The 21,021-nt window shown below is 43.0% G+C and overlaps 1 protein-coding gene across 1 annotated transcript in view; it reads left to right on the top strand.

Moving 5' to 3' along the window:
- Nucleotides 1–18,677, top strand: part of PTCHD1 (patched domain containing 1) — a 54,798-nt gene extending 36,121 nt beyond the window's left edge. Inside the window, exons 2-3 of the mRNA XM_021080574.1 lie at nucleotides 1,225–1,885; nucleotides 13,354–18,677. Coding sequence (XP_020936233.1) covers nucleotides 1,225–1,885; nucleotides 13,354–15,008 — 2,316 coding nt within the window. The 3' untranslated portion in view covers nucleotides 15,009–18,677. The remainder of the gene's footprint in view (nucleotides 1–1,224; nucleotides 1,886–13,353) is intronic.

Here is a 21,021-nt window from a genome sequence, read left to right on the forward strand (position 1 = left end):
CCACCACTGGCCGAGTTTCACAGAGAGGAGGCCTTCTTTTCTCACTGGATTACACGTGCTCCTACATATCTGAACTTGAGCACCTGTCATTTTCTAGGGGTGGGGCAGTGAAAGCACAAATTCAGGATTGAATTGCTAGCAAGAACCTTTATTCAGCTGCTGGCACTGCCAACCTAGAGGTGTATGGTGAGAGGCTAGGAGCACAGGCTCTGGAGCCAGACTGCCTGGAATAGCCCAGCTCTCTCTCTTACTAAGTGGGTGACCTTAGGCAAAGTCACTTTGCTTTTCTCTATCTCGGTTTCCTCATTACACTGTCTTCATTTCTGTAAAATGAGGCTAGTACTTGGACCTCCTTCAGAGGCTCTTATAAGGATGAAATGACTTAGTCCGTATAAAGGGCCTAGAACTATGCCTGGCATGTAGTGGGGATAATAAATAGGCATCTCTATTCCCATGTGCATTTCAATCACAGGCATACAGAACCTGGGCACAGCAACTTTGGTTTAGGGCAAGGTGTGCAGAACAAATGCTACTGTGCTCCTTTGGCATGATGGCAGCCCAGCTTTGCACTTACAGCTCCTTTACCGCATAGGCAGAGAACACGAGGGCCCTCAACGTGAACGTCTTATCTTCTGTGTCACAGAGCAATTGAATAGAATTGAATGGTGGTGCAATTCCAAGTGCAGAGGTCCCCTGCAGGCACGTGGAATTGCACTTGAGTTCACTTTTTGCATTACATTTTCAAGGCAGAGACTGAACGGTGGACCTCTGTAAGATTTTTCAGACAGACCAACTGAATTACAAGAACACATGTGGAAATAATGCTGGTGCTTCTCAAACTTCAGCTCTATCAGAATCCCCTAGAGGGCTTGTGAAAACCCAGAATCCTAGTCCCCATCCCAGAGACTGTGACTTACCAGGTCTGAGGTGGGTGTGAGAATTTTCACTTCTGACAAGTTCCCAGGTTGTGCTGCTACTGCTGGTCCAGGGGCCACACCATGGGGACCCCTAGTCCAGGGTGTGCTTTACATCCTTACTACCTATTTCTGATGTAAGGTTATATAACATTTAATTTGAATTCTTTAGTTTAGGGATGGTCTGACTCCCTTTCCCCTCCCCCTCCCCCCAAAACAGAGATATTTGAATTCCCAGAGCAAATGTCACTTATTAATGTCTTGTTTTTGGTAATCAACACTGACTTTCATTTTTTTTTTTTCCCCATAGTTGCATGCTGCTGTGACCAGGATCCAGGTTCCAAGGCCTGGATTTAATTACACATTTGCTCACATATGTATCCTGAATAACGATAAGACTTGCATCGTGGATGACATAGTGCATGTTCTGGAGGAGCTAAAGAACGCTCGGGCCACCAACCGGACCAATTTTGCTATCACGTATCCGATCACTCACTTAAAGGACGGGAGGGCAGTTTACAACGGGCACCAGCTCGGAGGCGTCACCGTGCACAGCAAGGACCGAGTAAAATCCGCAGAGGCCGTCCAGCTCACCTACTACCTGCAGTCAATCAACAGTCTCAACGACATGGTGGCAGAGAGGTGGGAGTCCAGCTTCTGCGACACCGTCCGAATGTTCCAGAAGTCTAACAGCAAAGTCAAAATGTACCCTTACACGTCCTCCTCACTGAGGGAAGATTTCCAGAAGACCAGCCGCGTATCGGAACGTTACCTGGTCACCAGCCTGATCCTGGTGGTCACCATGGCCATCCTCTGCTGCTCTATGCAGGACTGTGTCCGCAGCAAACCCTGGCTGGGCCTGCTCGGGTTGGTGACCATAAGCCTGGCCACCCTCACCGCGGCCGGGATCATCAATCTTACTGGTGGGAAATACAATTCCACCTTCCTGGGAGTCCCTTTCGTCATGCTAGGTAATTACTGCCCTGTTTTTCTGTTTCCTCCTTCTAGTGGTGGTGACTGGGTCCTAACATGCAAAAAGTAACTAACAACTGTTTCATTTATAGCATCTTCATTTTGCACAGAAGCCCCGGGACTGATTCTGTAAGGTGGGGGTGGTTCACAAGAAGTAACCTGATTTGGTAAATGTGCTGGAAGTCTCAAAGTCCTGGGTTCTAGCCCTGGTTCTCCATTAAGTAACTGCGTGGTATTTAGCAGGTATTAATCTTCTCTGTGCCCCAGTGTCTTAGGCTGCGCTTCCCCAGAAACAGACCCTGAGAAAAGGCTGTAGACACGAGTAGTTTATTTGGGAGGTGAGGACACGAGATGGGGAAGGAAGGCCATTCAAGGCACATTAATAAGCAGGTTACCTCAGTGGGCACCTGTGGCTCAGTCCCACTGGGGACCTTTGAGAGACGTCAGGTCTCCTGGCACGGTGAGGAAGCTGCGAGCTGTGTGGTGAATCCAGGAACCCTGTATGTGATTCGGTGAGGGCTCTCCCCAGGGTCCTTAACTCCTGGGGAAGAGGGAGCACATTCCTGCAGGTGACCAATGTTGAAGCCTTCAGTAAGCGCAAGGATGGTGAATGGGTGGGCACACAGGCCGGGCAATGACGCATCCGCTACCCTCGGTTTCCCTCCCTGGTGGACAGAGTAGACGTGCACATTCACTCTGACAGAAGGGTCTGGTCAATGCACCAGAACTGTGAAGGCATAGTGAGACAGAAATAGGAAGGGGACTTTTTCCTGTCCTTGCTATGAGCTCAGGAGAATGTTTTGAAATGACGGTGTGAGAATCCCACCAGATTCTCTCTGGGGGGCTGCAGAGATTTCCCAGTACCGATAATGGTCAAAAAATTAAGCCCTAGTGGTCATAATGTAACCCCAGTTGCCCTATCCTTCTGGTTCTGAAAATGGCATGCCCGGCAAGCCTGAGGGCAGGGTTCTCACGGGCCAAGGACTCACACCATTAGCTTTCCCCCTTTTCTTTGGCAACTTCTCATCAATTCCTTTAGCAAAATTAAAATGTCATTTGGAATCAGATAGTGACATGACAAATGAAGTGGCATTTCTCATTGGCTGAGAAATAACTACAGTTGAGTTCATTAGTATGCCTCATGCCCTCTTTGGGGGCAGCAGAAAAGAAAAGAATTTCCTCTGGAAATCTCAGCTGTGGGGCTGACGGGGGGTGGGGGGGACATGGGTGGCAAAGAGGGAGCCGGGGTGCCAAGTGCTGCCTTCCCTCCTGGCCTGCAGGCTACGGGCATTGAGACTCAGGCAATAAACACACATTCGCAGCTTTTGTGGAAAAGTGGGGCACTGTGCAGAGATTGAGCATGCTGCGAATTTACCAGCTCCGTTTACTCATCACTGCTGAACACAACAGAGAAGGAGGCTGCCTCCTGAATTCAGTGTTTTAAGATGGCAGCAGAACCTGCCTCTTTAAAATACCCGCAAGGCGATGTGGGTCTGGGATACAGGGCGGCTCCTTGAAGAGTGAGTAAGGACTGGGTGTGAGTAGCTTCCACGGAGGCTTGAGTCAAGATTTAAATTAAGATGTTTTGCTCAGGATTAGTCACATACTTGGGTTTTTCTTTTCTTTTCTTTTCTTTTAAGCTTTTCATTTCAAAAATACAGTGTTTTTTGTTGTAATGGTTTTTTTGGGAGGAAGATAAACATGGATAAGTGTTTATGGGAAACTGAAGGGAGACAGTTAAGATGCTTAAGGTAAGAAAAAAAAAAAAAGATGTCGGGGCTAGAAAAAGGACTACCACTCCTGGTTTTATGACACTATTCAGTACTGCCCAGTGAGCTCCAAGAATGATAACAATGTTGAAAACTTTCTAAAAACTAATTTCTTTCAGTAAAATCCAATTATAATATTTAGAGCTTAAAATTAATTTCTATGTAAAACATTAATATTCAAGACCTCTTAAAATTAATTTCCTAAAAAAATCTATTTCACTATAAGTAAAATGAAAGTAAATACTCCAAACTTCTTAAATTTTATTAAATATAATAAGCCACAGTATTTGAAATTTCTTAAAACTGCTTCGGATACTTTTTACAGAAACTTTAAAATATTGTAAGTAAAAGTCAACCCGTCAACCCCAAAAGGAACACACCAGTACTATCTGGGGTGGGGAGGGATGTAAGCCATGAAAACATGCTGTTAGCAAGGAAGCGTCTTTAAAAGACAAATCCAGAAAGACTAGCACCACAACTCTACAGAGACCCAGCCTCACTGAACTTGAATTTTTCTGAATTCAATTCAGAAAAAGCTGGCACGTGCAGCAAAAAAGATCAAGCGCTGCAGTGCCCAATACACCCTTGTTTGTAATTTGTGAGGAATGTTACATGCATTGATTTGATGGCAGTTTTCCCTGCTGACAGTCAGTAGGCAACCTTTTTGTACGTTTTCAGCTCAAAGAGATCTCAAATTACTTAGTCACAACATGAAAGGAAGCTACGCATTTTAGTAGTGAAGGCCCTTTTGCAATAAATACTTTGCACCATGTAATGGGTGCTTAATAAGCTCGTACAGCCAACAGTGTCTGGATTTAGGATGGTTGCCCTTCTGTATTTCTCAGATAAACTCTTCATTCTCGGAGTGTGATTATAAAATGAAGTATAAGCAAGAGTATGTTCATAAATGTTGCATTTAGGGCCAGTGTTTAATTCTGGTTTTTTGATGACCAATCCTAAAATGCCAATAAATATTTCAAAGGACCAAGAAGAAATGCGGTGCTAAGGGTTTTGCCCTATGAGTTAGTAAACTGTTTGTCCACTTTCTAAATGTGCCTGTCTATAAGATAAAATGGCTGGGCTTAAACTAAGCAGATTTAAGCAAAACTTCTTGATTTTCTATGATATTAATATACTATTGAATTAAACCTTAAAAATAAATGGTCTCCTTTAGAAGAAAAAGAATCTTAGAAAAAGTCTCTTTTTCCTTTCCAGACATTTCTTTGGCCAACGATAGGTCTATAATGTGATAAACATTATAGACTTAAAATTCAACCAACTAAACATTCTCAGTGTGATGCCGGTCGCATAAGGCCAGATCCAGCCAAATGCCAAAATGACAGAAGATTTAGAATGGAAAATTTTAATACCATGTGTGTCAGGCAGTATTAACCTGACAAAATTCCAGAATAGGAAAGAATTTGGATAAACTCTGAGAGTTCACCATAATGGGATGTGACTGGGTGTTTCTAGCAAAGACGATACATGACATCTCTGGCTTAATAAGAATATATCCTACACAGATGAATCATTTTGGCAATGATGTAAGCATAGATACATCAGGATTTAGAGTGTTTTTAATCAGTGTCACGCATATTAGACAACTACACTTCTGCCAAAACCCCTGTCCATATGAGTCACATCAGCTTATTTAGAGCTGAAATTCTTAAAGGTCTACAGTATCATAAATGCTCATTGACATTTTTTAGTTATTATAATTTCAAGAGGAGTTTATTTCATCTGTACCCCTTATGTGGAAAGTAGTAGCCTTTCCTTCCAAACTACATTAATACCAGGTATTGAGGTCCTTGAACTGCCATTTGTAAACATTTGACAGTCATCGTGTTAATCCGTTATGGAATTTCCTTTAAAGGATGAGGATTTACAACGTCGTCCTGCAGTTGGGTATGACTTAAGAAACTGGCATAAGTTTTGTACATGCAGGCTCTCCTTACAGGCTTAATATTGCCATGGCTTTGCTGACCAGACACAAATCAGAAAAGGAATGGAATCTTGGAGAATACAAAAGGGAACAGAAGGAAGGGTTTTTTTCCTTCTTCATATGACAGGTTTGGCGCTTCATGTACATTCTGTATAGCTAAAAGGGGAGAAGTGAAGTTGTAGTGAAAGATATGTGGGATATTAGTTTACATGTGGTTATCTAATTTATAAGGGTTTCTTTGCACTTATCAAGATACAAAGGCTTCAGAGATTTGAGTGAGACAAAAAATACTCCTCAAGAAAAATATTCTTCAAGCCCTTTCAAGTGTTTGAGATGTTGAGGTCAATGTCAGATTTAGGTTCCCTCTTCCTTCGAAATTATCTAGCCAGGCCACTCAAATTCAAGAATGAGAAGGGAAGAATGGATGTGATTAAGTGCCAGGAGGAGACTAAGAACAGGTATGTTTGGCTTCATTCAGGTGTATATTCTAAGATTACGTGTAGTTGGCAGAAACCAGAAGACCAGGTTCAGTTCTCTGAGAAATTGTTCTCATTTGCTGCCACCTGGAATCTGATGCGGTGTGTGGAGCTCAGGCTCATAAAGAGGTAAAAAGTTCTTGCATAAGAAATTTAGTCCTAAATGACAAATTGGAACTCTTATTTATCTTTGCTCTGAACTTAAGCAAACCTGGAAAGTTTTGCTTTCCTAATGAGTATTCTGGTATATTTCTAGTCATGAGAAATGGGGAGGGGGCATCAGCCAGATGATAATAAAGTTCAAACCATACAAAATCGTCAACATCCAACCATTTTTGACCTACAAAATTGGTACAAATATCTGACCCTTTTTAAACTACAAAAGTGGTAATTTCTTATAGTTCAACCTACTACATTATTGTAGAAGTCCATTATTTGCAACAATATGACAATCTACGTGATGGAGTAGAAGTGTTAGAATGCTGTGGAAATATTCTGCTTAGATATCACTTACTAAAAGGTTCAGTAGTTTCTAGAAAAAAAATGATTTATAGGGGTTTTGTTCTTCTCATTTTTGTTTACATCTGATTTGAAATAAGATCGTAGTAATTCCATATACTATTTTCAAAGTTTTCTTCCTGAATATCCTTTTTGCAATGGCCTATGGTCATTGTGGGGCTAATATGCAAATATACTGTGTAATCAAGTTTTGTGGATAGTTGTTACCTTTTCATTCTTATGCTCCATCAGTCATATTACAGTAAGGCGGGGGGGGGGGTTGGCAAGAAATAGGTTTGAGGGGATGGATCAAACATGTTTCATTGTTTTATTCTTAACCCCAAGGGAAGACAAGAGTGGAACTAGGGGCACAGGTACAGGAAGGCAGAGCTCAATTAGACAGAAGAATATCAGGGTGCTCGGCCTTTGACCCAGGTCTCCTGGGTATCCCCTGGGTGGTATAGCCAACTAGTCTAGGGAATAGGGGAGTGGCAGATTCCATGAAGGTTGGGCAGCAGGAAGCAACCTCAGGACACTGAGCTAGTTTAAAAAAAAAAAAAAAAAAGACCATAAGGAGAAACACCTAGTTCGTTGTTGCATTTGAATTAGTATCTCAGAAAGTCACTGCTAGGCCAGGTAGCGCTGACCAGATGGGTCTATAGGAGCTCCCGAGGCAAGCAGATTCATAGTTATTGTCAAGGAGACCCTGCATTTCACCTAGGCTACTTCACCAGCCAAGAAGCAAAATGTAGATGGAACCTAAGGGATGGGTTCTAGCAGCTTCTTTGCACTAATTGGTGTAGCGGCACTAACATTTCTCTTTCTCATCAGTAAAATAAATTTCACATCAACCTCCTATTCATTGTGTGTGTGTGTGTGTTTGTGTGTACAAACTGAGTGAATAATATATATCATATTACCTACATTATATATCATAATATATTACATAATATGTATTACATAATTTCATATTATATTTTGTTTATAACATATTATGTACTGATATTGCTTGAATATAAATACTATACATTTCTCTCTATATTATATAGTATATATTCACGCATTTTATATGAAAATATATAAAATCTGTTTGAATAAGATACACCATAGATACACATATTTATGTATTGCATATGCCTTCTATATAAAAAGATACCACACAATCACACAATAACCACAGCATATATTATGGGACACAGGTGTACACACTGATTTTACATAGTGCACCCACACACAGTATCTGAATACCTTATCTTTAAACAAGAAAGAGCTTTTAGCAAAATCATTTCTTAGACTCTTATTTGTAGTTCTTTAGTGAAGGAAAATCGTTTCTCAGATTAAAACCCAACGCTGTGGAGTTCCCGTCATGGCACAGTGGTTAACGAATCCGACTAGGAACCATGAGGTTGCAGGTTCGGTCCCTGCCCTTGCTCAGTGGGTTAAGGATCCAGCGTTGCCGTGAGCTGTGGTGTAGGTTGCAGACGCAGCTCGGATCCTGTGTTGCTGTGGCTCTGGCGTAGGCTGGGGGCTGCAGCTCCGATTAGACCCCTAGCCTGGGAACCTCCATATGCCGTGGGAGCGGCCCAAAGAAATGGCAAAAAGACAAAAAAAAAAAAAAAAAAAAAAAAAAACCAACGCTGTGATTAGAGTTAGCAAAATGTGACAAGCCTCTGGTGGAAAGACTAAGGCGTGTGTATTCGCCCTGATGTACGAATCCATCTTAAGTTAAGCAGAGTACACCTTTCCTCTCACTCTTAACTGTGAGACAAAACAGGCCATGATAAACCAAACAATTCGGCACAGAAAGTAAATGTTTATAACTGGCAAAGTATAAATGTAACCCAATTAATGAACTTCTCCCTGAAAACAGATGTTACTCAACCCAGACATATATACACTTTCAATTTCTTCTCAAAAAAACAAAAATCATGAATTTATGTCAATGTCATCGAAAGAAAAGCTTTTTATAAACACAAGCTACTTAGTGCAGCTCGTCTAAGAATAAAATGTTTTAAGCAGATTTTGCTCATGCGTTCATTACACTCGATGGATTTTCTAGAAGAATGTAGTAACTTTATTCCCATATATGAAATTTGGCATTACCCAGGCATGCTCTAGATGGCTGCGTTGTCTCCTGATAGGAAAGATTTTTGCATTGAAACTGAAAGATCATGCATCCGCAAGCCATCCCACTTCACCTCCTCATCTTCTCAGTTATTCCTTACTTTTAGGAACTCAGGATGAGGAAATCCTGCTAGGATTAAAGGATTAAAATGTGAGGAGCGCCCGAAGGCATTAGCCTCTGTGCTGGGGCCCTGTATGCCGGGGAAGGCAGTCTTACAACATCCAAACGTACAGAGTAGATCAGTGTGCCTGTGATACTCATTGACAAAAAGATAAACAAACCACCCAGCCTGCCTCTGATAGCAAAACCATTCCATACATTGAAAAATATAATCGACTTTATGAACAACTTTCCAGAAGTGCATCTACTAGGTAAAGTTAGGTTAACTCAAAACTATTCATCTATGGATTCCTACATTAGTGCAGTGTAAACAACCCTGAAGGCTTTGGTCAGGTCCCAGGAAACAGTCTGGGTGAGAGTGAGATTTAATCTGTGAGTGTTCCTGAGACTCAGCCTAAGTGACTGGAGGATTAGCCAGTTGAGGGAGGTTTTTCCACCATTAGTGTTATTTATCGTTTGGGCTGCCTTTTCTCTTCATTGGCTCCAAAGTCTGAAAGTTAAGTGAACATAAAGATATAAAATTCTTTGGAAAAGAAGAAAAATTATTAGCCTGAATCCTTTCATATTTGATTTTTTTAGCTGACGAGCCCAAAGTCTACTGCCAATAAAATTTAAATTGCATTCCTGGTACAAACTGTGTCTGAACATTGGTGAGGAGCTCTACTGTCCTTACCCCAGGGCCTGGCTAAAAGCTCGTGCTGCAGTCACTCATGAATAATGAGAACTTGGACTTGTGTGTGTGTGTGTTGACACATACTGGGATGCGTGTGTTCTTATGCATGTAACTCTACGGCTCTGCAATGAGCCCAAACAGAAACAAACATCTTGGATGTGCTTTTAAAAGACACGTGAATACTCTAAAAGCTTCTTTTTCTTCAGAATCTGATTGAATCCATGTATGTTGTTTAACAGTTCCCTCTGGCAACTCTTCAGCTTTACATACGGGGACTGTAAGAGAGGGACCGCCCTGGGAGGTCACTTGGTTCCCGGCACGCTCACTATGACGCAGTCTTTTACTTTCAGGCATCGGGCTGCCCCAGGTCTTGGCCCTGCCCCTCCGATGATGAGCCCTATTACCTGCAGGGCCCTGGCCACGGAGGGCCAAGTCTGGTGATGCTAAAGAAAGGAGGCAGCTGATGAGAGAGAAAAGTAGAGAGGAGCTGAACCTACCAAAATCTCTCTTCTCTGCCTTGCCTTGGTTTTCATTGGCCCAGTTTCTGCAATGGATATAAAAAGCAAGACCAGGGCTGGCTGGAGGAAAAACTGTGAAGGAGTGAGTCTCTGGGAACTCCTCCTACCTAGGATTTCCTCTGCCCTCCCTCCCCGTCCCCATGCCCTGTCCATTCCCCAGACCTAAAGGAGCTGCTTCAGTAGACAGACTCTTCCTGAGGGGGCTGCAGTGAAAAGAATACTCTTGAAGGCCAAACCAAAGGGAATTCAGCTGTGATTGTGGGCAGAGCAGACATTCTTTGGGGGGGGGGGGAGGACAGGGCTTTCCTCATGTCCTAGAGATCTTAGAACATGTCTCCCCTCGGGTCCAGGCCAGGACCCAGGGGCCTCATGGATCAACTGTCCTTGAAGGTAACAGACCAACCTCTTCAACATAAATACCCAGCTGTGAATCAGGTCTGGTGCCAGGCAGGCACTCCAGGCTGCACACCCCGGGAAGGCAGGTGCAGCTATGGAGGCGCTCATCCCTCCCTTGACTGACAGCAGTAAGCAGGCCCAGGTACGGTGTCGGCAGTCGTCCTTGAAACCCAGAGAGCCCCTGGAAGGCAGTGCACAACTGCAATGTGGAGTTTATGGTGGAGGCAGCTGATAGGGAGGTGTGGCTTGAGAAACAAGAAGCTGGCCTTTCAGGAATAACGGCGGGGGCCATTGCAGGCAAGGCCTACAGTGACTAGCAACAAACACTGAGTGACCAGGTAAAACAGAGTCTTTCTCAAAGCCTCTTCTTCTGGCCTCTGTGTGTGTCTGCCTGCACTCCCGTGGCAAGAAGAATGAAGGAGAAGCAGAGTTTCCAAAAGCCCCTGTGAATAAAATTAGAAAACTTTGTGGAACTGCATCCAGGGTCAAGAACAGGTGATGTGCAAAAAGAGTCAGGACTCAATAAAAATCATCAAATTCCAGAAGACAAGCCATTTAAAGTGTGGCAACAGAACTCAAGAGACAAGCTAACAGCCTACTCCCACCTTTCCTTGAGTTTGATCATTTTCATTCTGGACCCTCAAGCTTGACCCTTTCTACCTAAGAGCTCTGGTAATTCAAATCCCTCTTCTCAATTAGTTTCTAAGATTATGCAACAGCAGGGTAAGAAATGGCTTCTTACTGTATTTTCCAACAAGAGTCAGGGGCAGAGCCTGTCATTATAAAATATCATATCAATTTTGTCAAAGGACTACAAAGCAGACTTAATTTAAATCCTACTATATGACTGATTCTAACCCTGCTCTATGTATCTTTATTTTCTTACCATATTCAATGACTAAGTACTAAAGCCCTGTTTTAAAAGTTTTGTGTTTCCATTGCTGTGACTGTGGCATAGGCCGGCAGCTGTAGCTCCAATTAGACCCCTACCCTGGGAACCTCCATATGCTGTGGGTGTGGCCCTCAAAAGCAAATAAAATAGAAGTTTCGTGTTTCTATCAAGAAAACACTATTATACAATTCCATTGCTCTTTTCAGTGAAATTCTGAAGTACGTCTTGCCCACCAAAACTTATTCTACATGGCCACAGATGAAATGGTCAGTATTGTTTCTGTAAGGTCCAGATGCCTCAGAGGGACATTTTTGCCCTCATTTCAAGGAATCAATCACTTTTAATCAAAGGTCGGTTGGTCCTTCCTAAGAACACAGTGGAAACAGACTTAATAAATAGTTTTCCCTCATAAGAGTAGATGTTAACTTTCTAAAACCTAATTAACAACAGTCTGCCAGTCAACAAGTGTGCTTTTTACTTCATGTCTGGGGAGTTTAGGTGCCTCCAATTTAATAGGGGCCATGGTACTAGTTATCAAATTGACAGTCTTGACCTCTAGAAGTAGCTGTAAAACGATGCCTACTAAATTGAGATGAATGCCAAATCCCTCTGAGGAAACAGGCCTATATCATGACTATGAAATGGGCATTCGGGTTGGAGGCCAAGACTTCACAATAAGTATATAAATACCAGCCCGTGCATGAGGGAAGACAAGCGCTCAGTTATTGTACACACAAGGTAACAGTGACTCACTTCACTCAGCATTGTGCTTGGCTGGATATTTTAAATTCCTTTCTAAAAACAAGACTATCGTACCACAGGGTAAAGATTTTATTATCCTCAATAATGGGGTTGAATATATCAAGGTGTAGAAGCAGAAAATGAGATCTGCTGATTGCAGTGCCAAGACAGGGGTGACTGAAAGCCACAACAGATCACTTTGGGGTGGGGGTGGGGAGCAGATTTCAATGTTGCAGTGGCCTGGAGACCCAGGGAGGCCCGTCTAGGAAGTGTCTGGCTCCAACCAGGAGAGGTGGGAGAAGTTAAACTAGATGTGGTCTCAGACAGTAAAATAAAGTCAAAACAGGGCACTTACTGTACCTCTGCCATTCCAGGGTTACAGAAATACTAACCAAGCAGGCAAAGGCACTAAGTAGTTCAAGAGAGAGATTGCTGATCTGGCCCTGTCCCTCAGAGGCCACTGCCAAACAGTGCAAAGATGCCAGCAGAGTCACTGCCTTCTTGATACGTCATCTATGAACAAGCAAAACTGGTCAAAACATATCCCTGGAGACAAAAGACATAAATCCTGAACCTGAATTTTAGTTGTTATCCATTGCAGGGAAAATTCATGTGAATCCTGTTCCTTCTTCCACCCTTCCCGTTCACTCGAACTTGTCCCTACTTATTTTGCTTCCTTCTGTTTCTCAGATTTATTGCTTCCTGCGTTGATACTTGGGGAAGAGGGAAAAAAGAGGGTGTGATTTAGGTTTCCGTCAAGGCTCAAATGAAATACAGTGCTTCATTTTCCCTAAAGCCTTCCACTTGGCCAAACTTAACGAAGTGATGGCACGTTAACTGGGAACCCTCTGCCCATGCCTTGCTCTGTGCTGACCCCCAACCAGACTTGTGGGGATGACAGGCAAAATGATGAGTGGCCAGGCATCTTCTCTGGAGTGTTCCACAAACCAAGGCAAACCAATACTCTGCAAACTGCACCAACAACCCTAAGCTATCAATGCGTATAATCCTCAGGAGACAGAGGCACATGTCTTCTCAGATTCCTATGGGCAAAAGGCTGCCCCGCTTCCTTAAGCCAGAAGGAAGCATGAAGAGCTTAACGCCTCTATCTGCCCTCTATCCATTAACATTTATGATTCACCCAAACAGGAGTCTCTCTCTCCGCAGGAGAAGTCATTGACATTTACCTGTCACCTGTCACCACTGGGACGGGTTATGTTTCCTTGGACCCAGGAGTTCCCCGGGACCAAGGTGGTTCTCCCCGCTACAGAGAGGAGTCTTTTAAACTTTTGATCTGGTCTTTTTCTGCCCCCTCAGGTCATGGATTATATGGGACTTTTGAAATGTTGTCGTCCTGGAGGAAAACTAGAGAAGACCAACACGTTAAAGAGAGAACTGCAGCGGTCTATGCAGACTCCATGCTCTCCTTTTCTCTCACCACTGCCATGTACCTGGTCACCTTCGGCATCGGGGCCAGCCCTTTCACGAACATTGAGGCAGCCAGGATTTTCTGCTGCAATTCCTGTATCGCAATCTTCTTCAACTACCTCTATGTACTCTCGTTTTATGGTTCCAGCCTGGTGTTCACTGGCTACATAGAAAACAATTACCAGCATAGCATCTTCTGTAGGAAAGTCCCAAAGCCTGAGGCACTGCAGGAGAAGCCGGCATGGTACAGGTTTCTCCTGACAGCCAGGTTCAGCGAGGACACGACCGACGGTGAGGAAGCGAACACTTACGAGAGTCACCTATTGGTATGTTTCCTCAAACGCTATTACTGTGACTGGATAACCAACACCTATGTCAAGCCTTTTGTAGTTCTCTTTTACCTTATTTATATTTCCTTTGCCTTAATGGGCTATCTGCAGGTCAGTGAAGGGTCAGACCTTAGTAACATCGTAGCGACGGCGACGCAAACCATTGAGTACACTACTGCCCAGCAAAAGTACTTTAGCAATTACAGTCCAGTGATTGGGTTTTACATATACGAGTCTATAGAATACTGGAACACCAGTGTCCAAGAAGATGTGCTAGAATATACCAAGGGGTTTGTGCGAATATCCTGGTTTGAGAGCTATTTAAATTATCTTCGGAAACTCAATGTGTCCACTGGCTTGTCTAAGAAAAATTTCACAGACATGTTGAGAAATTCCTTCCTGAAAGCCCCCCAATTTTCACATTTTCAAGAGGACATCATCTTCTCTAAAAAGTACAATGATGAGGTTGATGTAGTGGCCTCCAGAATGTTTTTGGTGGCCAAGACCATGGAAACGAACAGAGAAGAACTCTATGATCTCCTGGAGACCCTGAGGAGACTTTCTGTCACCTCCAAGGTGAAGTTCATTGTCTTTAACCCGTCCTTCGTGTACATGGATCGATATGCCTCCTCTCTGGGAGCCCCCCTGCACAACTCCTGCATCAGTGCTTTGTTCCTGCTCTTTTTCTCGGCATTCCTGGTGGCAGATGCTCTGATTAATGTCTGGCTCACTCTAACGGTTGTGTCCGTGGAGTTTGGAGTTATAGGTTTCATGACATTATGGAAAGTAGAACTCGACTGCATTTCTGTGCTATGCTTAATTTATGGAATTAACTATACAATTGACAACTGTGCTCCACTCTTATCCACCTTCGTCCTGGGCAAGGATTTCACAAGAACTAAGTGGGTAAAAAATGCCCTGGAAGTGCATGGGGTAGCTATTTTACAGAGTTACCTCTGCTATCTTGTTGGTCTGATTCCTCTTGCAGCTGTGCCTTCAAATCTGACCTGTACACTGTTCAGGTGCTTGTTTTTAATAGCATTTGTCACCTTCTTTCACTGCTTTGCCATTTTACCTGTGATACTGACTTTCCTGCCACCCTCTAAGAAAAAAAGGAAAGAGAAGAAAAATCCTGAAAATCGGGAGGAAATTGAGTGTGTAGAAATGGTGGATATTGATAGTACCCGAGTGGTTGACCAAATTACAACAGTGTGATAGTGTCTGCTTGTTATACTTTCACCCTAGGTCTTATCAAGAGCAAAGAGATGATGTTAACGGAAACACCTTTAAAGTTATTCTTGGGTTTGTAAGGATAAGAAATAGGCAATGCCAAAAAAAGTAAAGGACAAGGCAGGGAAATGGGCACTGCGTATTTTCAATCTTTAAAATAAAAGGCTGTCATCAGAGAAAATCTAAAGACACATGAGACACACACAGACACAGATACATACACAGACACACACATGAGGAGACTCATAGTCTCTCAAACTAAGATCAAGTAAGAGGAAGCTTATTAGCAAGCAGAATCCTCTTATTCACACTGCAGATGTTGCTGGTTTGGTGACAAAAACCTCTGATTGAAAGGTCAGTTGCCAAGGCAGAAATAGCTTTGTGCATTATTCAAACAATAAGGCTTCCAGAACTTCTGCAGAGCAGTAGCTCCAAGGAGGGTCTGTGGTTTAAGGTCTTAGCCATCTCATCCAGCACCCCAGGGAGATGCTTGTGAAGTTCTGGCCAGCAAAAGCAAGCCAGCATCTCAGAAGCAGGCACATAGTTGGAGTAGCCATCACCTGGACTGAAACTGAGTCACCTCTGAACTCATCCACATAAAGCAGTTTTGTTGTCTGGAATGAACTTAGCACATCCACCACCACCCCCATCAACACATTTTTAACATTTGAATAGTTTGGTTAATGTACCTTTAAACCAATGACAGCTCCAGTGCTGCAGAGTTAAGGCGATTCTTTTTTGGACTTTCTGGTTGCTTGTCACCAAATGAATCTGCTTTATTAGTTAACAGCTCTTGGCAGGAGGTTCTGAGTACCCCAAACCACAGAGCCAAACCCAAATACCTGGCATGATGGAAGAAAAGCAGGTGTCTACTTGAACCCAGAGACAGTATTTCCATTTTAACACGGAAAAAAATGGCCAGTTGGTACAGCTGTTTGTGGTTTGGCCCTACGTGCACTTTTTGTGTGGATGCCCAGAAACAACATCTGCCCACGCATAGCCGAGGAAGGAGAAATAAACACTGACATGGTTATTTGCCCAGCTTCCCACTTGTAGTGCCAGTCTGCCTCCGCTTAGGAGACATGCTTACCCAGACACACAGAGGAGAAAAGAAAGTCCTTTCTGAGTCCTGAAACTGAGAACTTCAGGCAGGCAGATAAAGGGCTGAAAGTGAGATAATTGGAAATGAGAGGAAGATATAATCACCAATATAAATCTATCAATGATGACAGTCAAGCTTTCCTGCTCAACTGGCTGCACTTCCATCTTCCTGGTCCCCCACACCGTCGTTGGCGCCCCTCTACTTCGCTGCACGGCCCTTCTGCACATTATCGAGCCTAGATGTTTATACTGTTGACTTGCAGTATCTACAGGATCTAAACAGAAGTGGTTTGATATGAAGAGGCTGTGTATGTTGCCCCAGACCCCTGCATTCCTTTATAAAGATGAAGCTAAAACCTGGTCACACTTGAGGCAAATGTCTACAGTATTTTTCCCTTTTAGAGGCGTAGCTTATTTAGACAGCTATAGTGGTAAGCATTTCCCCAAAGGACCCTACCTTTGCAAACCTTAGCGGACGTACTGTGCAACTTCCCCATCCCCTGCAGAGGAGGAAACTGAGACCTAGGAGAACAAAGCGACTCACCCAAGGTCACACCACTGGAGGGTTTCCATCATTTTAGCATGCCTAAGACAGGGCAGGCCAATTTTAGATTTTCTCATAAGAGGGCTATTACTCCCTTCAAAGTTCATTTCCAAGGAAGAAACATAAGGACTTATTGGCCACAAGGCAGACTTTTTTTTTAACGTCTGGGTAATGTTTGGGATTTAGGTTTACCACTGTCTTTCCAAACAGCAAAAATGCCCAAATGATTCAGATGTAACCACACCAAGTGCAAACCTGTGCTTTCTATTTCATGTACTGTTGTTCACAGAGTTCTAAATATATGTGCAGGAGATCATAGCTAGTGCATTACACACTTGTTCAGTCTCTCCTGCAAACACACTAAGTGATCATACCAACGTGTTATGCACTCAACTAGAAGATAATGAGCTTTAATCTAAGGACAAATGCAATCCTCGAAAAAGGGCAAGTTCACATAATAGATCTGCGATCAATTCTCTCTCCAAGGGGCCTGCAACTAGGCTATTATTTATAAAACAGCTGAAGAGGGGATTGGTTTTATTCTTAAATCATATGTTGCTAAGTCATTTTCTGAAGAGTGTGTTCTAAATCAGCCATTGATTTAGTGCCACGTGGAGCACCTCGGGTTACAATGACTCCACAAAACTGATACAACACGCACACCAATTAAGTGGATTTTGTTGAGAATTTAACCGTTCAGTTTGGTCAACCAGAATGACTTACTGTGGAACTTTGTTTTATGACAGATAGTAGTTTTCCAACTTGACTGAGTCTCTGTATACCTTGAGATATTGTATTTTTAAATGAAGGGCGTTTTCAAACTTGTCAACTTCTCTTTTCAGCACTTGAAATCAAAGCTTATGGAATTCTGACTGTGGAATGAATGAATTTTTTTACCGGGGAACTCTGCATGCCAAGATTTACTACTTATTATTTATTGTTAGTTCAGTGTTATTTATTTGTTAATATTGATATTAATAATTGCTCTGATAGCAATGGTTTAGCCCCACCATGGAGAAGACATTTTAGAAATAATTCAGACTCACACTCCCAGAAAATTTAAGTCTTTACTTCATGAAGTTTTACTTTTCCAATTGCTATAAAGAGGGAAAGAACAATCCTAGCAAACACTTGCAAAAGTTTTATTTTTCATTTAATTCCAACCAAGGCATTAATGTTCACTTTACCAAAGAAGCTTATTTGGTTGGTTTTGAGTTGGTGTTTGTTGTTTGTTTACCAAAGAAAATATTCCATTCATCAGAAATATTCCTCCTGGTCAACTAAAATAACTAAACTGTGATACTTGGGCTTTCTTGGCCATTAATAAGAAAAAAAGAAAAGTCAGGGTAATATTCTCTCATTGAGCAAAACTCAGCAGAAGGTGTGAATTCACAAGAAACTTGGGGTATGAAAGAAAGAAAATGATACTTGAAATAGGGCATTATTGTTAAGTCCTATAGCAATGGTCCAAGAAATAGCATGAGGGCTCCTCAGGCTAAAAGGAGTACATTTGTTCCACAGAAAAATATACGATAAACACTGACAAAACTCCTTCTCCATTGTTCCAGCTGATAAGTTTCATTTGGGGTGAGAGGGTTATGTTTTAGGGTTTTGTTTTGCTTTAGTTTGATTTGTGATGTTTGTGTTTGTTTTGCTCCCACCTTGCCTACAATTTTTAGCCCCTCAATTTTCCAGCAAAAGTAAGACAACCAAATGCCATCGTCCATGGCTACAGTTATTTGCACAATATGCTGCTCTGAATAAGGCCCTTGATAACCCTTTTATTTTCACTAACCACCAGGCAATTGTTCTAAGTGGCGTTCTGGGACCATGACATCACTGTCCTCCAGCCCCAGCAATGGAGCTTGGCTGTGTCTATCTCAAGAACAGGTGGGCTGGGTAGCCGCCTTGGGGGTGTGGCATGAGGCAGAGCCTCTTGGACACAAATGATATCCTCCTCATGATGGCTTTTTATTCCTTCGGATCCTATTAAAGTAGCCCTGCAGCTTATAGTAGTGTTTGATCTCTGTGAATCTCTGTTTTCTCATCTGTAAAATGGGGATACTAACAGTAACAATCTTTAAATTCAGCAAATACTTTACTGAGTGCCTAATATCGCCCGGATACTGTTCTGGAAACTGGGGATGGCAGTGAACAAAGCAGAAAAAAAAAAATCTGCCCTCGGAGAGCCTATATGCAAGTCATGCTGCAGATTTACTCTAAGAATTGAATGAGAAGATGTTCAGAAAGCACTTGTGGTGAAGCCTGGAGTAGAGAAGGAACTCAAGACATTATTATTTGTAATCTGTCCATCCCACACAGTAGCCCTAGAGCTCAGGATGTATGCTGCAAAGAAGTGCTTTTCTGCAGATTTGGGCCCAGAATTAGGGCTATATAAAGATGCAATGAATTGTCCTGGTCATTTCAGGACATTCAGAATTTGGCTGGATCACCACTTAGTAGGCTGAGTGTAAAGGGGGACACAAGTGCTAGATGGTGGAGTTGGACTGTAATCCTCAAGAGAAAGGGCTACAGGCACTTGGCGATGGGGCGGGGAGGGGAGGGCGCTTATTTAAGTACTTATGGCTGCCTTGTCTGAAGTCATCTGAACATCCCTCCTGGGTCATTTGCTTTTAAGTTTGTGCTACACAAAAAGTGGCAGGTATCTGAAGACCAAGTTCCTGTTTTTTAAAGCATGGGAAAACTGCAACATGAAGGAAAATATTACATTCGTACTACCGGATTCTCTGGCAAAGAAATGAGAATGGCTTCAGCCAACACATTGCAGAGTTCCTCCCCGTGGTGGTTACAACTGTTTATTTCTGTTTCATGCCAGTCCAGGAGAAAGCAAAGAGGAAAGTGAATGAGCTACGATCCATTCACCTGAATAGGCAGTGTCAGGATGTCCTCCCCAGCCCGCCTCTCACCTGCCCCCCTTCTGCCCAGGTGATCTGTTTGAAGTCCCCTTTGATATCTGTGAGGGTGCCATGCAAGGAAGAGGAAGTGAGGTGAGCACAGAGCTATGGCCTCTGTATAGATTTTCACGTTCGCTTAAAATAAGCACGGCAAAGGTTTGGAGGAGCCTACCTGGGGAAAGAAGGCTTCTTTTCAAAGTACAAAGAAAGTGATGTGCACCGAGGAGGCAGCCCCCAGAGGGACACTGGTGGAAGGAATGGTGTTCCTGCGGAAAGGGCCAGCCTCTTGTCCCTCCCAAATGGTGACACCAGATGAATCTAGATAGAATTACGCTTACCCTCTTCTTTTTCACTTAAGAAAACTGAAACCTAGAGAAGTAAAATTACATGCACAGGGCTAGCCAGAAGCAGACATAGGACTACGAAGTCTCCTAGTTCCTAGCTCCAATCCTTTCTCCATTCTGACACTTGACTGCCAAATTTTATGTATCTAAATTACGGGGTCCTAACCTGGGGACCATGAATGAGTTGGTGGGAGGGCAGGACTCTGAACTCCCTAAAATTAAATTATATGCTAAAACGTGTGTATGTGTTCAACATGTGCATTTTCCTAAGGAGAGTTCATAGTTGTCATCAGATGCCAAAAGAGGTCCGTGACCCAAAAAGGGTGAAGAACCACTATCCTAAGTTAATAAAGACTTCATTGGGAGTGTGACCCTGGTGTCCTCATTTTGGCTAATGGGCAATCAAGAATGTCTCAACTGTCTTTTCTCCAAGGAGCCAAAAATGCTTCCTAAGTATTGGTCTCTTCATGCCCAGCCAAGTGCCTACCTGCATTCCTTTATTCCTCATTCATGCATTTGTTTATTTAATATGCGAACATGTTTTCATTGTCCAATTTATGTTCTAGCACCAGTTAAACACACTCTCCAGGGCAAAACTGGGAAAAGGACCCCTCTGCATCATACTCTTACTGGCAGAAAGAAAACCAGAATGCTACCACATCCTCACTGTTGCAGCAAAGTACACAGAGCCTCAAAATTACAGCAACCACTCCCCACACACATACACACGCAGAGGGGGCAGCCAGCAAAGGTGACATGTGGATGGGGGCCTGTTAAAGAATATAGATACAGGCTGGTGGCAGCAGCATACCACATCCTTGGAAGGGGTGCTTTCAGGTGATCCCCATTCAAGAGAGAGAGAATGTGTCTCATTCATCTTGGTAATATTTGTAGTGGGCAAACAGGAAATCATGGCCATGGAAATAATGGTTACATTTAAGGAGAGGTGTGTCTTAGACACAGGTATGCAAATTGAAGCCCCATTCTCTTGACTCCTAGCCACAAGCAAGAATGTACATGGATGGAGAAGCTGGGGAATAGATGACTTTCTTTGTACCTGTTGGTTGTGCTGCTTCCGGCATAACTTTGGGCAT

This window comes from Sus scrofa, chromosome X, assembly GCF_000003025.6.
Source record: "Sus scrofa isolate TJ Tabasco breed Duroc chromosome X, Sscrofa11.1, whole genome shotgun sequence".
In the NCBI taxonomy this organism is placed as follows: Eukaryota; Metazoa; Chordata; class Mammalia; order Artiodactyla; family Suidae; genus Sus; species Sus scrofa.